Raw genomic sequence first — 27,601 nt, forward strand, 5'->3', positions numbered from 1 at the left:
TTTAGCTGAGAATAATGGGACCTGTGCCACATTGGGAAACTGCCATGGGTGTCGCTAATAGAGACAGGAAGGTGCTGGAGGATCGGGTGGGAACTGCACCACCAACCAATCGGGGTTCAGGGGCAAGGGTGACCGGTGCTGATGGTGATGTTACCCCCAGGGTTCAGTGCCCCCTTGTCCAAAGCGGGGAGTCATGGGAACAGGGTACAGAGGAGCCGAAGGGAAACCATTTGGGACCAGAATATTGTGAACATTCTGTTACTCTGGTTATCTTTGATCCTCAAGTAATTTTCTGTTAGTTTTTTTTAACCATGTTCTGTTTCGTCAATAATCTTTTAACAGGAAAATATTTGAATTTGTTGGACATTTCCTGATTAAATCTGCTCACTTTCAGGAAAGTGGGTGAGAGGTTAACAGAAAATGAGTCCCTCTAAGGTAATTGGCAAAGGAGCTGGAGGGGTAGAGGGGATTTGAATTTTCTTTTGACACTGTTTGAAAATGGGTTCAGGGAATCAATCGTGACTGACTAATCTATCAAGGTTCTCTGAGGAAGTAACAAGGGATGTGAATAAAGGAGAACCTGTAGATGTGCTTTGTCTGGATTTGCAGAAGGTATTTCCCAAGGAGCCACATCAAAGATTATTACACAAAATATGAGCTCATGGTGTGGGGGGCAACATATCAGCATAGATAGAGGATTGGTTAGCGAACAGGAAGCAGCCAGTAGGTATAAATGGGTCATTTCTGGTTTGGTAAGATGTGACAAGCGGAATGTCACCAGGATCAGTGCTGGGCTCTCACCCATTTACAATCTGTATGAATGTGTTGGATGACGGGATTGAATGGCGGCTAAATTTTCTGATGCTTAAAGACGGGTAGGAAAGTAATTTGTGAAGTGGATTTAAGGAGTCTGCAAAGGACTACAAATAGGTTAAGTGAGTGGGCAAATGACAAATGGAGCATAACTTTGGAAAATGTGAATTGTCCACCTTGTCAGGAAGTGTTAAATAAAACTATTATTTAAATGGAGGGAGATTGCAGAACTCTGAGGTACAGAGGGATCCCGGTGCCCGATCCCAAGTTAGTCTGCAGGTACAGCAAGTGATTAGGAAGGTCAGTGGAATATTGTTTATTGCAAAGAAAATCTAATATAAATGTAGGGATGTTTTGCTGCAGTTGTATAGAGTCAGAGAGGTTTACAGCATGAAAACTGGCCCTTCGGCCCAACTTGTCCATGCCGCCCAGTTTTTACCACTGAGCTCGTCCAAATTGCCCGCATTTGGCCCATAACCCTCTATACCCAGCTTTCCCATAGAACTGTCTGATACTCGCAAGCCTCTGTGTGAAAAAAATTCCCCTCTGTACTCTTTTATATCTCTCCCCTCTCATCTTAAACCTATGCCCTCTAGTTCTGGACGCCTCTACCTTTGGGAAAAGATGTTGACTATCTACCTTATCTATGCCCCTCATTATTTTGCAGACCTCTGTAAGATCACCCTTAAGCCTTCTATTCTCCAGGGAAAAAATTCCTAGTCTATCCAGCCTCTCCTAACTCAAACCATCAAGTCCTGGTCGCATCCGAGTAAATCTTTTCCGCGCTCTTTCTAGTTTAATAATATCCTTTCTATAATAGGACCAGAAATGTGCACAGTGCTCTAAGTGTGGCCATACCAATGTCTTGTACAAGTTCAGCCAGACGTCCCAACTCCTGTATTCAATGTTCTCACCAATGAAACCAAGTATGCCGAATGCCTTCTTCATCACCCTGTCCACGTCTGACTCCACTTTCAAGGAGCTATGAACCTGTACTCCTCGATCTCTTTGTTCTTTCACTCTCCCCAACTCCCTCCCATTAACTGAGTAGGTCCTGCCCCGATTCGATCAAACAAAATGTATCACCTCACATTTATCTAAATTTAATTCCCATCTGCCATTGATCGGCCCACTGGTCCAATTGATCAAGTTCTGATGCAATCCTAAATAACATTCTTCACTGAATCTTGGTGTCATTTGCAAACTTACTAACCATGCCTCCTACATTCTCCTCCAAATCATTAATTTCAATAACAAATAACATTGGACCCAGCACTGATCCCTGAGGCACATCGCTGGTCACAGGCCTCCAGTTGGAAAAACAACCTTCTACAACTACCCTTTGGCTTCTGTCGCCAAGCCAATTTTGTATCCAATTGACTACCTCATCCTGGATCCCGTGAGATTTAACCTTGTGCAACAACCTACCATGCAGTACCTTGTCAAAGGCCTTGCTAAGGTCCATGTAGACAAGGTCAACTGCACTGCTCTCATCTACCTTGTTGGATACCCCTTTAAAAAACTCAACCAAATTTGTGAGGCATGATTTTCCACTCACAAAGCCATGCTGGCTGTCCCTAATCAGTCCTTGCCTCTCTAAATGCCGGTAGATCCTGTCTCTCAGAATACCTTCCAACAACTTACCCACCACAGACGTGAGGCTCACCAGTCTGTAGTTCCCAGGCTTTTCCCTCTGGCCTTTCTTAAACAAAGGCACAACATTTGCTACCCTCCAATCTTCAGGCACCTCACCTGTGGCTGTCGACGATTCAAATATCTCTGCTCGGGGACCCGCAATTCCCCCCCACCCCCCCCCCCCCCCCCCCCCACCCCCCCTAGCCTTCCACAACGTCCTGGGATACATTTCATCAGTTTCCAGGGATTTACCTACCTGGATGTGCTTTAAGCTTGATCTAACCCCATTCCCCCACTCCACTTTGTGGGTAATCTGCGATCCCAAAACCAAATTTTAACAGTCCCAGCTCGCCATACCCTCCATACTGTCTCTCCTATACTTGGCATCCAGGAATGGTTTTGAAAATGAAATGAAAATGAAAATCGCTTATTGTCACGAGTAGGCTTCAATGAAGTTACTGTGAAAAGCCCCTAGTCGCCACATTCCGGCGCCTGTTCGGGGAGGCTGGTACGGTAATTGAGCCTTGCTGCTGGCCCGCCTTGGTCTGCTTTAAAAGCCAGCGATTTAGCCCAGCGTGCTAAACCAGCCCCTTGGTTTTGCTAACCTGCCTGTGTATCTGCACCTGGCAGTGTTTGAGGATAGAGGGGAACTGGAGCTTTACTCCGTATCTAACCCCGTGTTGTACCTGTCCTGGGAGTGGTTGATGGGGGTCAGTGGAGAGGCAGCTTTACTCTGTATCTAACTCTTGTGTTGTACCTATGCTGGGAGTGTTTGATGGGGTCAGTCTATAAGGAGATTTTTTCTGAATCTAACCTCGTGCTGCACCTGGCCTGGGAGTGTTTGATGATAGAGTGTAACTGGAGCTTGACTCTGTATCAAACTCTGTGTTGTACCTGTCCTGGGAGTGTTTGGTGGGGACAGTGCAGAGGAGGATATACATTGTATCTAACCTTGTGTTATACCTATTGCGGGAGTGTTTGATGGGGACAGCATCGAGGGAGATTTACTCTGTATCTAACACCATTTTGTGTCTGCCTTGGGAGTGTTTCATGGGGCAATGTAGAGGGAGCTGTGCTGTAACTGATTGGAGAATGGTTCAAGCTGGCACTTGGTACTCAGATTTTCCAGTATAGACACCCTTCACTTTAAAAATAACATTTCATTCAGAGCTAAGAGAAACCATCACCGGTGCGTCCACTGTCCGTCCACCCCCCCCCCCGTCCGTCCGTCCCGTCCCCCGTCCCCCCTTCCCACAAACACACACCCCGCAGGCCCAGAGGGACAGTGAGGGTCTTGAACATTGTTGTACAGTCTGATTGATATTTCATATGAGACTTTTTCAGTTCCATAGAATAACTATGGTGCAGAAGGAGGCCATTTGGCCCATCAAGTCTGCACCAACCCTCCAATGCGGCACCCCACTCGGGACCACTCCTCCACCCTATTCCCAGAACCTCACCTAACCTTTGGCCACTCAGGGGAAATCTTTTAGAATGGCCAATCCACCTAACCTGTGCATTGTTGGACTGTGGGAGGAAACCGGAGCACCCGGAAGGAACCCACGCAGACAAGGGAGGAAGTGTAAACTTTACACAGTCACCCAAGGCTGGAATCGAACCCCCCACCCTCTGATCTACAGTCAGCCTTTGTTCGAATGAAAAGAGCCCCAGTTTCTCTAATCTCTCCTGGTAACTAAAGCCTCTCTTCCCTGGGATCTTAGAGTCTTAGAAAATACAGCACAGAACAGGCCCTTCGGCCCACGATATTGTGCCGAACCTTTGTCCTAGATTAATCATAGATTATCATTGAATTTACAGTGCAGGAGGAGGCCATTCGGCCCTTTGAGTCTGCACCGGCTCCTGGAAAGAGCACCCTACCCAAACTCAACACCTCCACCCAACACCAAGGGCAATTTTGGACATTAAGGGCAATTTATCATTGGCCAATTCACCTAACCCGCACATCTTTGGATTGTGGGAGGAAACCGGAGCACCCGGAGGAAACCCACGCAGACACGGGGAGGACGTGCAGACTCCGCACAGTCAGTGACCCAAGCCGGAATTGAACCTGGGACCCTGGAGCTGTGAAGCATTGTGCTATCCACAATGCTACCGTGCTGCCCTTGAGAACAAATAAATCTAAACTATATCATTTTACTGTAATCCATGTACCTATCCAATAGCTGCTTGAAGGTCCCTAATGTTTCTGACTCAACTACTTCCACAGGCAGTGCATTCCATGCCCCCACTACTCTCTGGGTAAAGAACCTACCTCTGATATCCCTCCTATATCTTCCACCTTTCACCTTAAATTTATGTCCCCTTGTAATGGTTTGTTCCACCCGGGGAAAAAGTCTCTGACTGTCTATCTGTTCCCCTGATCATCTTATAAACCTCTATCAAGTCGCCCCTCATCCTTCTCCGTTCTAATGAGAAAAGGCCTAGCACCCTCAACCTTTCCTCGTAAGACCTACTCTCCATTCCAGGCAACATCCTGGTAAATCTTCTTTGCACCTTTTCCAAAGCTTCCACATCCTTCCTAAAATGAGGCGACCAGAACTGTACACAGTACTCCAAATGTGGCCTTACCAAAGTTTTGTACAGCTGCATCATCACCTCACGGCTCTTAAATTCAATCCCTCTGTTAATGAACGCGAGCACACCATAGGCCTTCTTCACAGCTCTATCCACTTGAGTGGCAACTTTCAAAGATGTATGAACATAGACCCCAAGATTTCTCTGCTCCTCCACATTGCCAAGAACTCTACCGTTAACCCTGTATTCCGCATTCATATTTGTCCTTCCAAAATGGACAACCTCACACTTTTCAGGGTTAAACTGCATCTGCCACTTCTCAGCCCAGCTCTGCATCCTATCTATGTCTCTTTGCAGCCGACAACAGCCCTCCTCACCATCCACAACTCCACCAATCTTCGTATCGTCTGCAAATTTACTGACCCACCCTTCAACTCTCTCATCCAAATCATTAATGAAAATCACAAACAGCAGAGGACCCAGAACTGATCCCTGCGGTACGCCACTGGTAACTGGGATCCAGGCTGAATATTTACCATCCACCACCACTCTCTGACTTCTATCGGTTAGCCAGTTCGTTATCCAACTGGCCAAACTTCCCACTATCCCATGCCTCCTTACTTTCTGCATAAGCCTACCATGGGGAACCTTATCAAATGCCTTACTAAAATCCATGTACACTACATCCACTGCTTTACCTTCATCCACATGCTTGGTCACCTCCTCAAAGAATTCAATAAGACTTGTAAGGCAAGACCTACCCCTCACAAATCCGTGCTGACTATCCCTAATCAAGCAGTGTCATAGAACATAGAACATAGAAAATACAGCACAGAACAGGCCCTTCGGCCCACGATGTTGTGCCGAACCTTTGTCCTAGATTAATCATAGATTATCATTGAATTTACAGTGCAGAAGGAGGCCATTCGGCCCTTTGAGTCTGCACCGGCTCTTGGAAAGAGCACCCTACCCAAACTCAACACCTTCACCCAACACCAAGGGCAATTTGGACATTAAGGGCAATTTATCATTGGCCAATTCACCTAACCTGCACATCTTTGGATTGTGGGAGGAAACCGGAGCACCCGGAGGAAACCCACGCAGACACGGGGAGGACGTGCAGACTCCGCACAGTCAGTGACCCAAGCCGGAATCGAACCTGGGACCCTGGAGCTGTGAAGCAATTGTGCTATCCACAATGCTACCATGCTGCCCTTGAGAACAAATAAATCTACACTATATCATTTAACCGTAATCCATGTACCTATCCAATAGCTGCTTGAAGGTCCCTAATGTTTCCGACTCAACTACTTCCACAGGCAGTGCATTCCATGCCCCCACTACTCTCTGGGTAAAGAACCTACCTCTGATATCCCTCCTATATCTTCCACCTTTCACCTTAAATTTATGTCCCCTTGTAATGGTTTGTTCCACCCGGGGAAAAAGTCTCTGACTGTCTACTCTATCTATTCCCCTGATCATCTTATAAACCTCTATCAAGTCGCCCCTCATCCTTCTCCGTTCTAATGAGAAAAGGCCTAGCACCCTCAACCTTTCCACGTAAGACCTACTCTCCATTCCAGGCAACATCCTGGTAAATCTTCTTTGCACCTTTTCCAAAGCTTCCACATCCTTCCTAAAATGAGGCGACCAGAACTGTACACAGTACTCCAAATGTGGCCTTACCAAAGTTTTGTACAGCTGCATCATCACCTCACGGCTCTTAAATTCAATCCCTCTGTTAATGAACGCGAGCACACCATAGGCCTTCTTCACAGCTCTATCCACTTGAGTGGCAACTTTCAAAGATGTATGAACATAGACCCCAAGATCTCTCTGCTCCTCCACATTGCCAAGAACTCTACCGTTAACCCTGTATTCCGCATTCATATTTGTCCTTCCAAAATGGACAACCTCACACTTTTCAGGGTTAAACTCCATCTGCCACTTCTCAGCCCAGCTCTGCATCCTATCTATGTCTCTTTGCAGCCGACAACAGCCCTCCTTACTATCCACAACTCCACCAATCTTCGTATCATCTGAAAATTTACTGACCCACCCTTCAACTCCCTCATCCAAGTCATTAATGAAAATCACAAACAGCAGAGGACCCAGAACTGATCCCTGCGGTACGCCACTGGTAACTGGGATCCAGGCTGAATATTTGCCATCCACCACCACTCTCTGACTTCTATCGGTTAGCCAGTTCGTTATCCAGCTGGCCAAATTTCCCACTATCCCATGCCTCCTTACTTTCTGCATAAGCCTACCATGGGGAACTTTATCAAATGCCTTACTAAAATCCATGTACACTACATCCACTGCTTTACCTTCATCCACATGCTTGGTCACCTCCTCAAAGAATTCAATAAGATTTGTAAGGCAAGACCTACCCCTCACAAATCCGTGCTGACTATCCCTAATCAAGCAGTGTCTTTCCAGATGCTCAGAAATCCTATCCTTCAGTACCCTTTCCATTACTTTGCCTACCACCGAAGTAAGACTAACTGGCCTGTAATTCCCAGGGTTATCCCTAGTCCCTTTTTTGAACAGGGGCACGACATTCGCCACTCTCCAATCCCCTGGTACCACCCCTGTTGACAGTGAGGACGAAAAGATCATTGCCAACGGCTCTGCAATTTCATCTCTTGCTTCCCATAGAATCCTTGGATATATCCCGTCAGACCCGGGGGACTTGTCTATCCTCAAGTTTTTCAAAATGCCCAACACATCTTCCTTCCTAACAAGTATTTCCTCGAGCTTACCAATCTGTTTCACACTGTCCTCTCCAACAATATCGCCCCTCTCATTTGTAAATACAGAAGAAAAGTACTCGTTCAAGACCTCTCCTATCTCTTCAGACTCAATACACAATCTCCCGCTACTGTCCTTGATCGGACAGTATGAATGGTGTCTTTCCAGATGCTCAGAAATCCTATCCTTCAGTACCCTTTCCATTACTTTGCCTACCACCGAAGTAAGACTAACTGGCCTGTAATTCCCAGGGTTATCCCGAGTCCCTTTTTTGAACAGGGGCACGACATTCGCCACTCTCCAATCCTCTGGTACCACCTCTGTTGACAGTGAGGACGAAAAGATCATTGCCAACGGCTCTGCAATTTCATCTCTTGCTTCCCATAGAATCCTTGGATATATCCTGTCAGGCCCGGGGGACTTGTCTATCCTCAGGTTTTTCAAAATGCCCAACACATCTTCCTTCCGAACAAGTATTTCCTCGAGCTTACCAATCTGTTTCACACTGTCCTCTCCAACAATATCGCCCCTCTCATTTGTAAATACAGAAGAAAAGTACTCGTTCAAGACCTCTCCTATCTCTTCAGACTCAATACACAATCTCCCGCTACTGTCCTTGATCGGACCTACCCTCGCTCTAATCATTCTCATATTTCTCACATATGTGTAAAAGGCCTTGGGGTTTTACTTGATCCTAACCGCCAAAGATTGTTCCTGCCATCTCTTAGCTCTCCTAATCCCTTTCTTCAGTTCCCTCCTGGCTATCTTGTATCCCTCCAATGCCCTGACTGAACCTTGTTTCCTCAGCCTTACATAAGTCTCCTTTTTCCTCTTAACAAGACATTCAACCTCTCTTGTCAACCATGGTTCCCTCACTCGACCATCTCTTCCCTGCCTGACAGGGACATACATATCAAGGACACGTAGCACCTGTTCCTTGAACAAGTTCCACATTTCACTTGTGTCCTTCCCTGACAGCCTCTGTTCCCAACTTATGCACTTCAATTTTTGTCTGACAACATCGTATTTACCCTTCCCCCAATTGTAAACCTTGCCCTGTTGCACGTACCTATCCCTCTCCATTACTAAAGTGAAAGTCACAGAATTGTGGTCACTATCTCCAAAATGCTCCCCCACTAACAAATCTATCACTTGCCCTGGTTCATTACCCAGTACTAAATCCAATATTGCCCCTCCTCTGGTCGGACAATCTACATACTGTGTTAGAAAAGCTTCCTGGACACACTGCACAAACACCACCCCATCCAAACTATTTGATCTAAAGAGTTTCCACTCAATATTTGGGAAGTTAAAGTCGCCCATGACTACTACCCTATGACTTCTGCACCTTTCCAAAATCTGTTTCCCAATCTGTTCCTCCACATCTCTGCTACTATTGGGGGGCCTATAGAAAACTCCTAACAAGGTGACTGCTCCTTTCCTATTTCTGACTTCAACCCATACTACCTCAATAGGGTGATACTCCTCGAACTGCCTTTCTGCAGCTGTTATACTATCTCTAATTAATAATGCCACCCCCCCCCCACCTCTTTTACCACCCTCCCTAATCTTATTGAAACATCTATAACCAGGGATCTCCAACAACCATTTCTGCCCCTCTTCTATCCAAGTTTCCGTGATGGCCACCACATCGTAGTCCCAAGTACCGATCCATGCCTTAGGTTCACCCACCTTATTCCTGATGTTTCTTGCGTTGAAGTATACACACTTCAACCCATCTCCGTGCCTGCAAGTACTCTCCTTTGTCAGTGTTCCCTTCCCCACTGCCTCACTACATGCTTTGGCGTCCTGAATATCGGCTACCTTAGTTGCTGGACTACAAATCCGGTTCCCATTCCCCTGCCAAATTAGTTTAAACCCTCCCGAAGAGTACTAGAAAACCTCTCTCCCAGGATATTGGTGCCCCTCTGGTTCAGATGCAACCCGTCCTGCTTGTACAGGTCCCACCTTCCCCAGAATGCGCTCCAATTATCCAAATACCTGAAGCCCTCCCTCCTACACCATTCCTGCAGCCACGTGTTCAACTGCACTCTCTCCCTATTCCTAGCCTCGCTATCACGTGGCACCGGCAACAAACCAGAGATGACAACTCTGTCTGTCCTGGCTTTTAACTTCCAGCCTAACTCCCTAAACTTGTTTATTACCTCCACACCCCTTTTCCTACCTATGTCGTTGGTACCAACGTGCACCACGACTTCTGGCTGCTCCCCCTCCCCCTTAAGGATCCTGAAGACACGATCCGAGACATCCCTGGCCCTGGCACCCGGGAGGCAACATACCTTCCGGGAGTCTCGCTCGCGACCACAGAATCTCCTATCTATTCCCCTAACCATTGAATCTCCTATTACTATTGCTTTTCCATTCTCCCCCCTTCCCTTCTGAGCCCCAGAGTCAGACTCAGTGCCAGAGACCTGGCCGCTAGGGCCTTCCCCCGGTAGGTCATCCCCCCCAACAGCATCCAAAACGGTATACTTGTTTTGAAGGGGAACGGCCACGAGGGATCCCTGCACTGTCTGCCTGTTTGTTTTTTTCCCCCTGACTGTAACCCAGCTATTCTTGTCCTGTACCTTGGGCGTGGTTACCTCCTTGTAACTCTTCTCAATCACCCCCTCTGCCTCCCGGATGATCCGAAGTTCATCCAGCTTCAGCTCCAGTTCCCTAACACGGTCTTTGAGGAGCTGAAGTTGGGTGCACTTCCCGCAGGTATAGTCAGCGGGGACACCGGTGGTATCCCTCACCACCCACATCCTACAGGAGGAGCATGCATCTGGCCTAGCCTCCATCCCTTCTTACCTGACAGAATATAGCTGCCCTGTGGACTAACTAGATCTCCGCCCTCCGACTCTGCTCCCAGTCAGCTACACTTTCTGTAAACTCCTGGCTCTCTTCGCACTCTTGGCGGAAATGTCGGAAACAAAATGAAAGGAGCACCTTACTCCCTCCTCACCTAACTCCCTCGGTCACCAAACTCTTACTATAGCACTGAAAAAGCACCAAATTCAGCACTCAGTGCAAACCTATCATCTCAGTGAATCTCTTCTACACCCTCTCCATGGCCTTGACATCCTTCCTGGTGTAAGATCCCCAAAACCTGATCTGATATTCCAACTGCAGCCGAACCAATGATTTGTCCAGGTTTACATGACCTCTGTCCTTTTGAACCCCACACCCAGAATTACAAAACCTTGGATCCCATGTGTTTTTTAAACACTTTATCAACTTGTCCTCCCACATTTAAAAGTTTGTGTATCTGAAACTCCTTTTAGGGTTTGGGAGATATTAACATAACATGGCTGAAATACATTGACATCCAATGTCTGATATAATGTGTGTTCTAGGAGAGAGAAGTTTAGTCTGAATTATAAACTCAAGCAGGCGCTTCACTGCAGAAAGGTCACCGTGGAAACGCTGATGAGACATTCCATTCCACAGAATCGACTCATTGGAAACTAATTGGATCGGGGAGAGGACAGAGTTTGTCTGTTATCAAGTCAAAAGGTAACAGGGGCGTGGATGAGGTTTCAGCAGCAGTTGGGGTGGGGATGGACACAGGTGACATTATGGAGATTGAAATATCTGGTATTTGTCATGGTGTGGATATGGGGTCAGAATCTCAACTTGGGGTCAGATCTGACCCGGAGATTATGCAGAGTGTGGTTCAGCCTCAGACAGTTCCCAGGGAGAGGGATGGACTCGGGAGTGAGGAAACGGAATTTGTAATGGTGACTGAAGACAATGGCTTTGATCTTCCCAATTTTTAATTGGAGGAAATTTCTGCTCATCCAGTACTGGATGTGGGACAAGCAGTTTGATAATTGAGTGACAGTGGAGGAATGGATCGGGATGGGGGTGAGGTAGAGCTGGGTCTCGTCAGTGTACATGTGAAAACTAACAAGGTGCTTTTGGATGATGTCACCTACTGGAAGCGTGTTGATGAGAAAATGGAGGGGCCGAGGATAGATCCTTGGGGGACACCGAGTACAAGGAGTTGGAGAGGAAAGGGAGGTTTTGATGTGGTAGTTGCAATGATGGTGGGGTTAAATATTGTTTTAGGATGGGTGATGATGGTGCATTTAATGATGAGCGACAGGACGAAGAGAGAGAACTATGAACAATATCACACAACATGGAGAAGGTGAATGGTCAGCAGTTTTGTGAGAATGTGGTGAAATAGTAATAATCAAACACCTTTATTAGTGTCACAAGTAGGCTCACATGTACACTGCAATGAAGTTACTGTGAAAAGCCCCTAGTCACCACACTCCAGTGCCTGTTCGGGTACACAGAGGGAGAATTCAGAATGTCCAATTCACCTAACAAACACGTCTTTCGGGACTTGTGGGAGGAAACAGGAACACCCTGGGAGCAGACACGGGGAGAACGTGCAGACTCCGCACCGACAATGACCCAAGCCGGGAATCGAACCCAGGACCCTGGCGCAGGAGGCAGGTCTAATGGAGAAGATGAGCTCTGATGAAGATAGGAGGTAGGAGAGAAACTGGAGAAAGAGGAGTTCAGAGCTCAGACCAGGTGGAATTTTCGAGACAATTTGGCCCATTGGTAGAGAGGAAAGCAGCAGAGGCAGCTCATCAAATTGTGTCAATCTCAGTGAGAAAGAAGCTTCATGAACTCCACACACTTGAGGTGAGGATGGAGGAGACAGGGGCGAGGGAGACCTTCAAACAGAACTAACTTGTGATGGGATGTTAAAAGATTCGACACACTTGTGTTAAATAATTGACTTTTATCCAGAATATTATCCCTTATAACTGGATTAGCGTTTATAAATATGAGTCCAACCCGAGTCCAATGAACATGCTTCAGTCCTGGATGTGATTAACAGCAAAATCCAATCACATCAGTTACTTGTGAACCCACTGGTGTCTCAGCAGGTTGCCTGAGTGAATGAATCCCTTTCCACACTGTGAGCAGGTGAATGGCCTCTCCCCAGTGTGAATCCGCTGGTGTAGAGTGAGTTGAGATAATCGTCTGAACCCAGTCCCAGTCAGAGCACCTGAATAGTTTCTCGTCAGTGTGAACATGCTGGTGGGACACCAGTTCCCGAGAGGTTTTAAAGCACTTCCCACATTTTCTGCATTTAAAAGGTCTCTCATCATTGTGAATCGGCTGGTGTGTCAGCAGTTGGGATGACTGAGTGAATCCATGCCCACACTCTGGACAAGTGAAAGGCCTTTCCCCAGTTTGAACTCACTGGTGCATCAACAGGCTGTATGACTGAGTGAATCCACGCCCACACTCGGGGCAGGGAAAGGCTTCTCCCCAGTGTGAATGTGTCGATGGGGTGCCAGGTCAGATGGGTAATTGAACGCTTTGCCACAGTCCCCACATTTCCATGGTTTCTCCCGACTGTGAACTGTGCTTTTTCCTTCCATGTTCAAAATCTGATGATATTTAGGTTACGATCAGTTACACGACTGTCAGATTTTGATGTGGTGCTTGGTTGGAGTTTCCCAATTGCACATCCTTCCCTGCTGATACCCTGTGAAATTGAGTTAAAACAAACAAAAGGGAGAGAGAGATCCCACAAAAACACAAAGGCAGGTTGTGAAATTGTGCTGAATCAATCTGGTAACTTGTGGGGCCGGCACTGGGAAAAAGTGACCACGAAAACTGTTGAACCTTTTGTGAAACGTGAACTAGTTTGTTAATGTCCTTCAGGGAAGGGAACCTGCCGCCCGGCCTGAGCCCACACAAGATTCGGGCCTCTGCAAGAACACAAGAAATAGGAGCAGAAGTAGACCATTTGGCCCTTCAAACCTGCTCTGCCATTGAACACATTTGTGGCTGATCTCAGTCTTCAATTCCACTTTCCCGTTAGCTCTCTATGTCCTTTGACTTCCTGAGAGACCAAAAATCTCACCATCTCAGCCTTATATATATTCACTGATGGTCACAGTAACTTCATTGCAATGTTAATGTAAACTTACTTGTGACAATAATGATTATTATTAACATCCACAACCCTCTGGGCTAGAGAATTTAATATGAGAAACAGAGTGAGAGAAAGAGAGCAAGTAGTGGGGGAGAGAGAAAATCAAAAAGATTGATGGAAAGGGAGAGAGTGAGAAAGGAGTGAGGGTAACAGCAAGCAATGGACCAACAACTGAATCACAATTTGACAGAATCTCCTGAACCCTTAACCTCCACCACCTGGATGGAGCAGGACAGCAGATGTATGTGAACATCACCACCTGCAAGTTCCTTTCCAAGACACACACTGTTGAACTTGTCTGACATCCAGGGCCGGATGAGCAGAACTTTCCTCCATTTAAATATTGACAAGACTGAACCCATTCCCTTTCATCCCCGCTACAAACTCCAGTCCCTTGCCACCAATTCCATCCCTGTCCAATGTCTGAGGCTGAAGCTGACTGTTCACAACCATGGTGAAATATTTCACCCCTCGATGAGTTCTTGACCACATATCCACACCATCACCAAGATTGCCGATTTCCACCTCAGGAACACAGCTCGACTCCACCTTAGTCTCTGTTCATCTGCTGCAGAAACCATCATCCATTCTTCTGTTACCACTTAACCAAATTATTCCAACGCACTCGCAGCCGGACTGCAACATTAAACAACCCCCTCCATCCCATCCCAAACTCTGCTACCCATGTGCTTACTCACACCAGCCCCTGTGCCCACTGGTCTGCAAATGCTTCCTTTTAAAAGGCACACAGAAGTTTACATTTCTCATTCTTTTCCTCCATGGTAATGATTATCCTGATCACTGTAATCTCCTCCACACACACCCCTTTGAGATCGCTGCACTCATTTAATTCCAGCCACTTGAGAATTCCTGATTTTAATCTCTCCACCATCACTGAGTTGCCAAGGTCTCAATTTCAGGAATTTCCTCCTTAAAACTCTTCGACTCTCTGACTCAATTTCTTCCATTAAGATTCTCCTTCAAATCTAATATCTCCTCATGCGGCTCAGTGTCAATTGTTATTTTGTAACGTTTCTCTGAAAGTCTTAAAAGTTATATTCTGTTCAAGTCACAATATAAATTCGAGTTATTGTCACTGCCCTCGGCATATATTCTGCCCCATAAATAAGAATTTGTAACTCAGAGGGAAAGTCTGTCATGAAGACACGTTTCAAAAATGTTGCCCCCAACAATGATGGCGACTGAGCCTGCGCCTGAGCCCCAATAAATATGGTGGGTGCGCGTGCGCACTACTGCCAGTGAGCCAAATAACGAGGGCGCATGCGCACCGCTGCCCTTACCAAATAAAGATGGCGGGTGCACAGGCTCGTCTGTGACAAAGCTGCAGCCTCCGCTCAGATCCCCAGGTACCGGTGGTTTATTTTGTCAGATGTTCAGTTTATATAACATGTTTATGAAGCGTGCCTAACAACCCGCATGATCCAGCTCTCCCTCCGTCCCGCCATTCCCACCTTCACGGATTGTGGATCCTAGAAATAACGTTTTCTGCGTCGCCATTAATCACAGTGCGCATGCTTCACTCGGCCCAGTCCCGCCCCTGATTCACTCCGATTGGCGGGAGGACCAGTCACTTCCGCCCCCCACCCCCCCCCCCCCGCCCCCCCGGACCCGTCCACTCTTCTATTGGTCGCGCAATGCTGTCAACCATTGTCCGGGCATTATGAGGTGTCAGGTGAGAGGTCAGTGTTGGGGGCGGGGTTTACAAATCCCGAGTGCGGCCCCAGAGCTGAACAATGAACATTCTCCACTCTCACTATCCGCCACTTCCGGCTTCTCCACAAACAACCTCACAGAGACCAGGGGGGAGACACTGACCATGTCACTTCATTAGTCACCCAGAGAGACAGGAGAATGTTCTGGGGACATTAAATTAATAAAATCTGGAATTTAAAGTTCGTTTCAGTGAGGGTGACTGAGAAAATCTCCAATGTCATTGGATTAGGTCAAAAAGGCAGAACGTAGGAAACTAGTTAGTTTAAAGCCTGTTGTTGGGAAACTGTTAGAATCTATTATTGAGGAAGCAGTATCTGGACATTTGGAAAGTCAAACTGCAATCCATCAGAGTCAGCGTGGTTTTGTGAAGGGTAAATCGTGTTTGACTCATTTCTTGCAGTTCTTGGCTCAAGTGGATAATGGGGTCCTGTCGATGTATTTGGACTCCCAGAATACATTTGATAAAGTGTCACATAAAAGGTAATAATCAAGGTAAAATCCCACGGGGTTGAGAGATATTAGCTTGGATAGAGGATTGGCTAACCAACAGACAACAGAGAGTGGGGTTAGATTTATTGACACATGTACTGAAGAAAAATGTTTTTACCCAGAGGGTGGTGAGGGTCTGTAATGCACTACCTAGGAGGGTGGTAGAGACGGTTGTCTCACATCCTCTAAAAAAGCACCTGGATGAAGACTGGCACATCATAACATTAAAGGCTATGAGCCAAGTGCTGGCAAATGGGATTAGGTAGGTGGGTCAAGTTTATCATGTGTTAGTGCAAACTCGATGGACCGAAGGGCCTCTCCTGCTCTGTGAAATAAATGAAATGAAAATTGCTTATTGTCACAAGTAGGCTTCAAATGAAGTTACTGTGAAAAGCCCCTAGTCGCCACATTCTGGCGCTTGTTCGGGGAGGCTGGTACGGAAATTGAACCATGCTGCTGGCCTGCTCAGCCCCTCTGTGTTGCTGATGATACAAAGTTCGGTGGCATCACAGACAGCATAGATGATTGCATTATATTGCAAGAAGATATTGACAGACAAGGTCAATGGGCAAGATTGTGGTAATGTAAACATGTGTGAGGTTATCTGGAACCAAAAAAGGATAGAACTGAGTACTTTCTAAATGGAAAGATGTTAAGTATACTAGATGTCCAAAGAGACTTGGGGTTCATAGAATCTATGGCACGGAGACCGGCCCTTCAGCCCAAACCGGTCCATGCCAACCAAAAAGCTCATCTAGGTCAATCCCATTTGCCTGCATTTGGCCCATATCCCTCTGAACCTTTCCGAACCATGTATCTGTCCAAATGCCTTTACAATCTTGTCAATGTCCCTGCCTCAACTAGTTCCTCCGGCAGCTCATTCCGTACTATCCTCTGTGTAAAACCATTGCTCCTTAGGTTCCCATTAATTCTTTCCCCTCTGAACTTAAACCAAAGCCCTCTAGTTCTCGATTCCCCAACCCTGAGAAAAAGACTGAGTGTATTCACCCTGTCCACGCCTCTCATGATCTTATACATCTCGATAAGATCACCCCTCAGTCTCCTACGCTCCAAAGATAAAGGTCCTGGCCTGTCGAATCTCTCCCTTTCACTCAGTCTCTTGAGTCCTGGCAACATCCTTGTAAATCTCTTCTGCACTCACTCCAGTTTAATAACATCTTTCCCATAGCAAAGCAGCCAAAACTGAACACAATACTCCAGGTGCGACCTCACCGACGTCCTGTACAACTGCAACATAACTTCCCAACTTTTATACTCAGTGCCCTGACTGATGTAGGTCAGCACACCAAAAGCCTTCTTCAGAGAATTTATAGTGCAGAAGGAGTCTATTCGGCCCATCGTGCCTGCACCGGCCCTTACAAAAAGCACCCTACTCAAGCCCACTTATCTACCCTATCCCCGTAACCCAGTAACTCCCACTTAACCTTTTTTTTTGGACACTAAGGGCAATTTAGCAAGGCTAGTCCACCGAACCCGCACATCTTTAGACTGTGGGAGGAAACTAGAGAACACACGCAGACACGGGGAGAACGTGCATACTCCGCACAGACAGTGACCCAGCTGGGAATCGAACGGGGGTCCCTGGAGCTGTGAAGCAACTGTGCTAACCACTGTGCTACCGTGCTGCCCTATCTACCTGTGACTCCACCTTTAGAGAACCATGCACCTGAACTCCAAGATCCTTCTGTTCCATGATACACCCTCAGGCCTTACCATTCACTGTGAAAGTTCTACCTTGATTTCTGAAATGCAACTCCTCACACTGATCTGTATTGAATTCCATTTGCCATTTCTCGGCCCACTTTCCCAGCTGATCAAGAGCCTGCTGCAATTTTTGATAACCTTCCTCACTGCCGCCAAGACCACCTATTTTAGTGTCATCTGCAAACTTACTGATCATGTCTTGTACATTCTCATCCAAATCGTTGATTATAGATATAAACAGCAATCTCCTAGTTACTGATCTCCGAGTTACTCCCTATTTAGTTAATTACTCCAGTTTCTCAAATTTAGAACAGATTCCCAATCAGCCAATCAGCTTTACTCTGAGGTAAGTTATTTATATTTACTGTTCAAAGCTTCTCCTCCCCGGATTCGGGCCAAATCCGCTCCCTGCTGAATAGGCCGTGAATCCCTGAGGTAAGTTATTTATATTTACTGTTCCAAAGCTGCTCCTGCCTGAGTTCGCACCAACTCCACTCCCTGCGTTGGTGAGGTTCATCCCTGGGTGTCTGGAAAATCATTAGGACAGTAACTGTCCTGTTAGGTAATGAGTCATTTTGCTTCCTAATTGGCCGAGGAAGGCAGTGTGTCACAAGGATGGATGTGTTGACCGATTAATGGCTGGAGGATGGGGGCTGGGTCATGTGATCAAACCTCCAGGAATACATTTAATCAAAGTTGGCGAGGAGAGAATGTTCTGAATTTCTATCCTAAACTGACAATGAGGTTTCTGTAAATTTCCAAGATACTGGAAGTAGAGGTTTAACAGACGGGAACTGCAAACCAAACGTCACATCGCGATCTGACAGAGTCACTTGATTCATTAGAAACTGAATTTCAGCAGCATCTGGGTGTGGAAGGTAAAAGGTTTGTCTGTTCTGTCTGTGAGGGAAGATTTCAGGTCTCAGTGTGACTGCAAAAGCCCCAAGATTCACAAACCCTGGTTCGACCAAACCTGGAGAACTGTGTTCAGTCCTGGGCAATAAACCTGAGGAAGGATAGAATGGCCTCGGAGGGAGTGTAGCACAGATTTACCTGAGTGATATCTGAACCCCCTGGGGTTAAATTACAAAACTAGATTACACAAAGGAGTCAGAGACATGATGGCACAAAGGGCATTCGGCCCATTGAGACCATGCTAGCTCTCTGGGGCAATCCAGTCAGTGCCATTCTCCTGCTCTATCCCTGTATCCTCGCAGGTTTATTTCCCTCAGATGCCTATCCAATTTCCTTTTGAAATCAAATCATTCATTGTGTCTATTTTCAAACTCCCTCATAGGCAGCAAGTTTCAGGTCATTGCCGCTCGCTGTGTAAAAACATAAATCTCATATCACCTCATATCTCCTGTACCTTTGACATACAAACTCGGAACAGGCCACTCGGCCCCTCGAGCCTGCTCAGTATTCAATAAGATTGCAGCTGATCTCATTCTAACGTTAACTCCACATTCCTGCCTACCCCTGATGACCTTTCACCTCCTTGCTCATCAAGAATCTATCCAGCTCTGCCTTAAAAATATTCAAGGACTCTGCTTCCACTGCCTTTTGAGGACGCGAGTTCCAAATTCTTACAGCCCTCAAGAGAATACAAAATCCTCATCTCCATCTGAAATGGGTGACCCCTTATTTTGCAACAGTGATGCCCTCGTTCTCGATTCCCCCACAAGAGGAAACATCCTCTCCACATCCACCCTGTCAAAACCCCTCAGGATCTTATATAGATCAATCCAGGTTTTACCCAAAACTTTACATCTTTGTCCCTAGTTCTTGGACGATCAGTGAATGGAAACAGAGTTTCTTTGTACACCTGATAGAAATCTGGCATAATCTTGAGTTCCTGAATCAAATCTCCCCTCAACCTCCTTTGCTGGAACTATTCTGGTAAATCTCCTCTGCACCTTCTCCAAGAACCTTCACATGCTTCCTGAAGAGTGGTGACCAGAGCTTTATAAAGATTCATCGAATAGAATTGGAATCATAGAATTCCTACAGTGCAGGAGGCCACTCGGCCCATCGAGTCTGCACTGATTCTCTGAAAGGGCACCCTGCCTCGGCCCACACTCCTACCCTGTCCCTGTAAACCCATAGCCCCACCTAACCTGCACATCCCTGGACACTAAGGGGCAATTTATCAAGGCCAATCCACCTAACTTTCCCTTCATTGGACTGTTAGAGGAAACCTGAGCACCGGGTGGAAACCCACGCAGATACTGGGAGGAAGTGCAGACCCCACACAGACAGTCACCAAGGCCGGAATTGAACCCGGGTCCCTGGCGCTGAGAGGCAGCAGTGCTAATCACCATGCCACCAGAAGCATAGTTTTGGTGTCAATATTACTCTTTGTGAAGCTCAAGGTCGAATTTGCATTGCCAACTATTCTCTTTAGTATGACTTGTAGATATACTAAATCCCTCTTCACCTCTTTCTCTCTCCTCCCAAAGAGGCCAGTTGGGTTTTTATGACAATCCAGCAGTTTTCATGGTCACTTTTTCCCAGTGCCGGCCCCACAAATGACCAGCTCAATCATTCAGCTCAATTTCACAACCTGCCTTTGTGTTTTTGTGGGTTCTCTCACTCCCTATTTTCTGTTTTAAATCAGTTTCACAGGGTGTTCGAAGGGGAGACTTCAAAGTCCGGAAACTCAAACCAAGCATCACATCAGGATCTGACAGAATCCTCAACTTATCATATCCTGAATATCAGCAGATTTTGAACATGGAAGGAAAAAGCATCATTCACACTGCGGGGAAACCGTACACGTGTTGTGTGTGTTGTCGAGGATTCAGTCAATCATCAGGCCTCACAAGCCACAAATGCAATCACACTGAGGAGAAACCGTGGAAATGTGCGGACTGTGGGAAAGGATTCACTTCCCCATCCCAGCTGGAAACTCATCGACGCAGTCACACTGGGGAGAGACCATTCCCCTGCTCCAAATGTGGGAAGAGATTCACTCAGTCATCCGCTCTGTCCACACACCAGCAAGTTCACACTGGGGAGAGACCATTCACCTGCTCCAAGTGTGGGAACGGATTCACTCGGTCATCCGCTCTGTCCAGACACCAGCAAATTCACACTGGGGAGAGACCATTCACCTGCTCAGAGTGTGAGAAGGGATTCAGTGATTCATCCAACCTGCAGAATCACCAGCGAGTTCACACTGGGGAGAGGCCGTTCACCTGCTCAGAGTGTGGGAAGGGATTTGCTATTTCAGCCCACTTGCTGAGACACCAGCGAGTTCACACTGATGAGAGACCGTTTAAATGTCCAGACTGCGGGAAGCGCTGTAAAAGTTCTGGGGATCTGATGTACCATCAACGTGTTCACACTGACGAGAGACCGTTCAGGTGCTCTCACTGCGGGACTGGGTTTAGACGATCATGTGACCTCACTGTACATCAGCGAATTCACACTGAGGAGAGGCCATTCACCTGCGCCGAGTGTGGGAAGGGATTCATTCGGTCATCCGCTCTGTCCACACACCAGCGAGTTCACACAGGGGAGAGACCATTCACCTGCTCCGAGTGTGGGAAGGGATTCACTACTTCACCCAACCTGCTGAAACACAAACGAGGCCACAAGTAACCATAGTGATTGGATTTTGCTGATCCTCACATTCAGGACTGAACCATATTCATTTGGGTCTCTTTCTGCTGATGACAAACTCCGGCCCATTTACAGGGGCTAATATTCTGGCTTATAAAGTCAAATAAATTGACTGAAGACCATAAGACATAGGAGTGGAAGTAAGGCCATTCGGCCCATCGAGTCCACTCCACCATTCAATCATGGCTGATTTCAACTCCATTTACCCGCTCTCTCTCCATCGCCCTTAATTCCTTGAGAAATCAAGAATTTATCAACTTCTGTCTTAAAGACGCTCAATGTCCCGGCCTCCACCGCCCTCTGTGGCAATCAATTCCATAGCCCCACCACTCTCTGGCTGAAGAAATTTCTCCTCATCTCTGTTCTAAAGTGACTCCCTTTTATTCTGAGGCTGTGCCCCCGGGTCCTAGTCTCCCCTGCTATTGGAAACAACTTCCCTACGTCCACCCTATCTAAGCCATTCATTATCTTGTAAGTTTCTATTAGATCTCCCCTCAACCTCCTAAACTCCAATGAATATAATCCCAGGATCCTCAGACGTTCATTGTATGTTAGGCCTACCATTCCTGGGATCATCCGTGTGAATCTCTGCTGTACCCGCTCCAGTGCCAGTATGTCCTTCGGAGATGTGGGGCCCAAAATTGCTCACAGTATTCTAAATGGGGCCTAACTAATGCTTTATAAAGCTTCAGAAGTACATCCCTGCTTTTATATTCCAAGCCTCTTGAGATAAATGACAACATTGCATTTGCTTTCTTAATTACGGACTCAACCTGCAAGTTTACCTTTAGAGAATCCTGGACTAGGACTCCCAAGTCCCTTTGCACTTCAGCATTATGAATTTTGTCACCGTTTAGAAAATAGTCCATGCCTCTATTCTTTTTTCCAAAGTGCAAGACCTCACACTTGCCCACGTTGAATTTCATCAGCCATTTCTCCATCCCAGCTGGAAACTCATCGACGCAGTCACACTGGGCAGAGACCATTCACCTGCTCCAAGTGTGGGAAGGATTCACTCGGTTATCTACTCTGCCCACACACCAGCGAGTTCACACAGGGGAGAGACCATTCACCTGCCCCAAGTGTGGGAAGAGATTCACCAGTCATCCGCTCTGTCCACACACCAGCGAATTCACACTGGGGAGAGACCATTCACCTGCTCAGAGTGTGAGAAGGGATTCAGTGATTCATCCAACCTGCGGAAACACCAGCGAATTCACACAGGGAGAGACGGTGGCGTTCGCGAGCGGAGCGGCCGCGATGAGAAGCTCCTGCTGGTCCACGATATCGCGGTCTTTTTCGGGGGGCTCCCCGCTGTTTAAAATAAAATGAAACTTCTCCGGGGTCGGCCCTGCCTCCCTCGCCCGTCAAAGCTCCATTTCAGGGAGCCGGAGGGTTGGAAGGGTGAGGGGGGGGTGGGGGGGGGGTGGGGGGGGTGGGGGGGGGGGGGGTGGGGGGGGTGGGGGGGGGGGGGGGTGGGGGGGGGGGTGGGGGGTGGGGGGGGGGGGGTGGGGGGGGTGGGGGGTGGGGGGGGGGGGGGTGGGGGGTGGGGGGGGTGGGGGGGGGGGGGTGGTGGGGGGGGGGGTGGTGGGGGGTGGGGGGGGTGGGGGGGGGGGGGTGGTGGGGGGTGGGGGGGGTGGGGGGGTGGGGGGGGTGGGGGGGGTGGGGGGTGGGGGGGGGGGGGGGGGTGGGGGGTGGGGGGGGGGGGTGGGGGGTGGGGGGGGGGGGGGAGACTGGTCCCGGTGGGTTCGGTGGAGCGGCTGCACGTGGAGGAGGAGCGGGACAACCTGAAAGCCGGACCTGAAAATTTGAAAGGAGCAGCGGGGGCGGAGCCAAACAGGCCGAGGCGGCAGGCCCAAAGCCAGGGCGTGATGTAGGTGAGATGTCCCACATCGGATGTCCCGCCTAGAATGTAATAAGAGGACTGAAGCCCGGTCCCAGGGAAATTCTGGAGGAATACAAAAAAGAAGAGAAAGATGTTTTAAAGAAATTTGGTTGAAAAAAATGTTTTCTCCCTTTTTTTATGAAGGAAGAAATGTTTTTGTTTTTTCGATTTATGAAAAAAAAGGATTGAAGAAGGAAAGAAGGTGGGAAAAAAAAGGAAAAATAATAAGCCGTTAAAGGATGCGAAAAGCAGCGTTGAGAAAGGTTGGAAACACGGGCTCGCCGTTGAATGAGAAGACGAGCAAAAGTGCTGACAAGATGGCGGATGCCGGACCGCGTGGTGGGTCAGCACTACTTACGGTGGAGAAGATGACCGAGGTGATGGTGGTGGAGCTGGAAAAGCAGTTTGTGAGGCACATGGAGGCGTTGAGGAAGGAGACGGCGATCGCATTGAAGTCATTGGTGGAGGAGGCAATCGCCCCGGTGAGGGTAGCTGTGGCAAAGACACCGGCCGAGGTGAGAGAGCAGGGCGAGAAGGTGAACGAAGTGGAGGAGGCCGTGTCGCAGCACAACGACCAGCTCACCTCGATGGGGGAGGAGCTGCGGAGGGTGGTGGATGTCAACAGAGGACTCCGAGCAAAGCTTGAGGACTTGGAGAACCGCTCGAGACGGCACAATCTGAGAATTGTGGGCTTGCCCGAAGGGACAGAGGGTCCAAGGCCAACAGAGTACTTCGCTAAGAAGCTGGCGGAGTTGATGGGGGTGGGTGAGAACCCCTCCCGGTACGAGCTGGACCGAGCTCATAGGTCATTAAGGCCGAAGCCCAAAGTGAATGAGCCGCCAAGAGCAGTAATTATCTGCTTCCATAAGTACTGCATGAAGGAGAAGGTGTTAAGCTGGGCGAAGGAGAAGCGCCAGGTGCAGTGGGATGCTGCTGGAGTTCGGATCTACCAGGACTTGACGGTGGAGTTGGCAAAAAGACGAGCAGCGTTCTGGCGAGTGAAAGCGGCACTGTACAAAAAGGCGGTGCGAAGCTGAGGGTGACGTATGATGCCAAAGACTTTTATTTCGAGACAGCGGAGGCGGCTGAGGCATTCGTGCGGGCAGAAGGCTTGGGACAGACGTGAGGAGCAGAGCTGGAAGAGGGACTGGGCTGTGATTGGGGAGCTGGAAAATGTATCAATGCTATAATTTTCCTTTTACTGACGTGTATTGTAATTTACTTCTCTTCACATTGTTACAGAGTTCAGGTTATTGGTTGGGTTGATTGGCATTCTGTGTTGCGACGGTTATATCTTAGTTTAGTGAATTGTGTGGGTTGGATTGTTGTTCTTGCTTTTTCTTCCTCTGGGACTGGGTGGGAGAGGACGGTATTTCTTGGCGGGGGAGCCACTTGCGCTCGCTAATTAAAGTCAGCTAGTGAACGGAGGTGAGGTGCGAGGAGGGCTGCGGACATTGGAGCCTGGTTAGCAGGTTTCGATGGGCCTACGAGGCAAGCGGGGGGGAGGGGGGGGTGGAGATTGATGCTGGGAGATGTTTTTTTGAGAGGAAATGTTGGGGGGGATTTGGGAGGGGGGGGGAAGGGGTTTGATGTTACTGGATAGGATATGGGTCAGGCTCATGGGGCAGGGCCCGGTGGTATGATGATGGTGGATAAGAAGGGTGGGGTGGGGTGAGAGACCCCCAGTTGGGATAGTCATATGGAATGTGAGGAGGTTAGAAGGTCCGGTCAAGAGGTCAAGGGTGCTTGCGCATCTTAAAAGTTTGAAAGCAATGTAAAAGATGCAGCAATGCTGCAGAAGACTCACTTGAGGGTGAAGGAGCAGGTGAGACTTAAAAAGGGCTGGGTTAGTCAGGGGTTTCACTCTGGATTTGACGGAAGGGCTCGAGGGGTAGTGGTGCTGGTCAGCAAAAGAGTACGCTTCCAGATGGAGAAGGTGGTGGCAGATCAGGGGGGTAGATATGTGATTGTGACAGGGAAACTGGAGAGGAGGTTTGTGGCGCTGTTCAGTGTATATGGCCCCAATTGGGACGATGTGGGATTCGCAAAGAAGGTGCTTAGGGCCATCCCCGACATGGACACACACAAACTGTTGGTGGGGGGGACTGGAACTTGGTGCAGGAGCCTAGGTTGGACAGGTCACAGCCGCGCTTGCTGGTCCCATCCGGGGGGGGGAGGGGGGGCAAAGGCGCTGGCTGGGCTAATGGTGGAAATGGGAGGGGTGGACTCTTGGAGGTTTCTGCACCCGAGGGAATGGGAGTACTCGTTTTTCTCAGCAGTCCATAAGGTCTCGCAGATCGACTTTTTCGTGGTGGGAAAGGCTTTGCTGGCTGGGGTAAGGGGTTGGAATACTCGGCAATTGCAGTGTCAGATCACACTCCACATTGGATGAATATGGTACTGGAGAAGGGGGCAGCGCAGAGACCGGGGTGGAAATTAGATGTGGGACTTTTGGGGAATGAAGTGTTTTTCTTTGACAAAATTGAAAAGGTAATTAAGGAATATGTAAATTTCAACTGTCCGGGTGAGGTGTCGAAGGCAGTTGTCTGGGAGGCTCTAAAGGCGATGGTGAGGGGGGAGGTGATTTTGTTTAAGGCCAGGGTGGACAAAGAGGAGATGTTGGAGCGGCAGAGGGTAATAGATGAGATGTTGGAGGTAGATAGGAGTTATGCAGAAGATGGGGACTAAGCAAAGCTGGAAAAGAGGAAGGAACTACAGGCGAGCTTTGACCGACTATCTACCAGGAAGGCGGTGCGCCAGCTGAGACGAGCAAGGGATGCAGTTTACGAACATATGTTAGCAGGTCAGCTCCGGAGGGAAGCAGCGGCAAGGGAAATAGTTCAAGTGAGGGATAGGGCGGGGAAGTTGGTAGTAGCTTTGCAACTGATTAACAAGGTTTTTGAGGAATTTTATGAGGGGTTGTCCAGGTCAGAGTCACCTGGGGGAGACCATGAGATGCAGGAATTTCTAGATGGGTTGGAGTACCCGAGGTTAGGGGAGGGGAACAGGACTACATGAGAGTGAGCGATAGTGGAGCAGGAGATAAAGGATGCGATTGGGAGGATGCAGGGCCGGATGGGTTTCCGGCGGAATATTATAAAAAATTTAAGGATAGGCTGGTAACCCTGATGGTGGGGATGTTTGAGGAGGCGATAGGGAAGGGGGTGTTGCCACAAACTTTGGGGATGGCATCGATTTCACTGTTGCTAAAAAAAGATAAGGATCCGATGGAGTGTGGGTCGTACAGGCTCGTATCGCTTCTGAATGTGGATGCAAAAGTATTCGCGAAGGTACTGGCAGGTAGGCTGGGGGAGTGCCTCCCGAAGGTGATATGTGAAGATCAGATGGGGCTCGTGATAGGGAAGCAGCTCTTTTCAAATGTTAGAAGTGTATTGAACGTCGTTATGGTGCCGGCAGAGGGGAAGGAAACAGAGGTGGTTGTGGCATTGGACGCTGAGAAAGCGTTTGACCAAGTAGAATGGGGGTTCTTGATGGCAGTTCTGCACCGATTTGGGATTGGACCAAAATTTGTGGACTGGGTAAAGCTGCTATATAAGGAACCGAGGGCGAGTGTCCGCACAAACAACATCAGCTCGAGATACATTTCTCTCCACCGTGGGACTAGGCAGGGATGTACTATGTCCCCCCTGCTGTTTGCACTTGTGATTGAGCCGTTGGACATCACATTAAGAGGTTTTGGGGTACGGAAAGGAATAGTGCGGGGGGTGGGGTGAATAGAGCATAGGGTGTCCTTATATGCCGATGACTTGCTGTTACACGTGTTGGAACCGAGTGTGTCGATAGGGGGAATATTGGAGCTGCTTCGGGGGTTTGGGTCTTTCTCATGGTATAAACTAAATCTAGACAAGAGTGAGTATTTTGTGGTGTCTTGGCGGTGGGTGGGGGCCGGTGTGTCGGGGCTGCCATTCCGTAGGGCAGGGACTCACTTTGGATACCTGGGGGTGCAGGTTGCCCGGGGGAGGGGGGCTCCGCAAGTACAACATTTCGAGTTTGGTGGAGAGAGTGAAAGCTGATCTGGCAAGGTGGGATGGTCTCTCTCTGTCACTGGCGGGTCGGGTACAGCCGGTTAAAATGAACGTGTTGCTACGATTTCTGTTTATTTTCCAATGCCTGCCGATTTTCCTACCAAAGGCTTTTTTCAGAGAGATTGAGGGAAGGATTACTTCATTTATAATGGAGGGAAGATGGCCAGAGTTAGAAAGATGCTGCTACAGAGGGGAAGGCAGGCAGGGGGTTTGCGTCTTCCGAAAATGATGTATTATTAATGGGCAGCGAATGTAGAGGAGGTGCGGAGCTGGGTCTGAGGGGTTGATTCCCAGTGGGTCAGAATGGAGGAGCGTTTGTGCAGGGGGTCAGGATTGAAAGCACTAGCAACAGCGCCGCTCCCGATGGCCCCGGGGAAATACTCAGGG

At 48.3% G+C, this 27,601-nt stretch overlaps 1 protein-coding gene across 1 annotated transcript; it reads left to right on the top strand.

Annotated features, from left to right (window-relative positions):
* The first annotated feature begins 18,443 nt into the window (after positions 1–18,443).
* On the top strand, positions 18,444–22,571 carry LOC140421397 (uncharacterized). Its single transcript, XM_072506069.1, has 2 exons — positions 18,444–18,537; positions 20,277–22,571. The coding sequence occupies exon 2, from the start codon at positions 20,393–20,395 to the stop codon at positions 21,260–21,262; it is 870 nt and encodes a 289-aa protein (XP_072362170.1). The 5' UTR covers positions 18,444–18,537; positions 20,277–20,392; the 3' UTR covers positions 21,263–22,571.
* The last annotated feature ends 5,030 nt before the right edge of the window (positions 22,572–27,601 follow it).

This window comes from Scyliorhinus torazame, chromosome 5 (genome assembly GCF_047496885.1).
Source record: "Scyliorhinus torazame isolate Kashiwa2021f chromosome 5, sScyTor2.1, whole genome shotgun sequence".
Taxonomy (NCBI): Eukaryota; Metazoa; Chordata; class Chondrichthyes; order Carcharhiniformes; family Scyliorhinidae; genus Scyliorhinus; species Scyliorhinus torazame.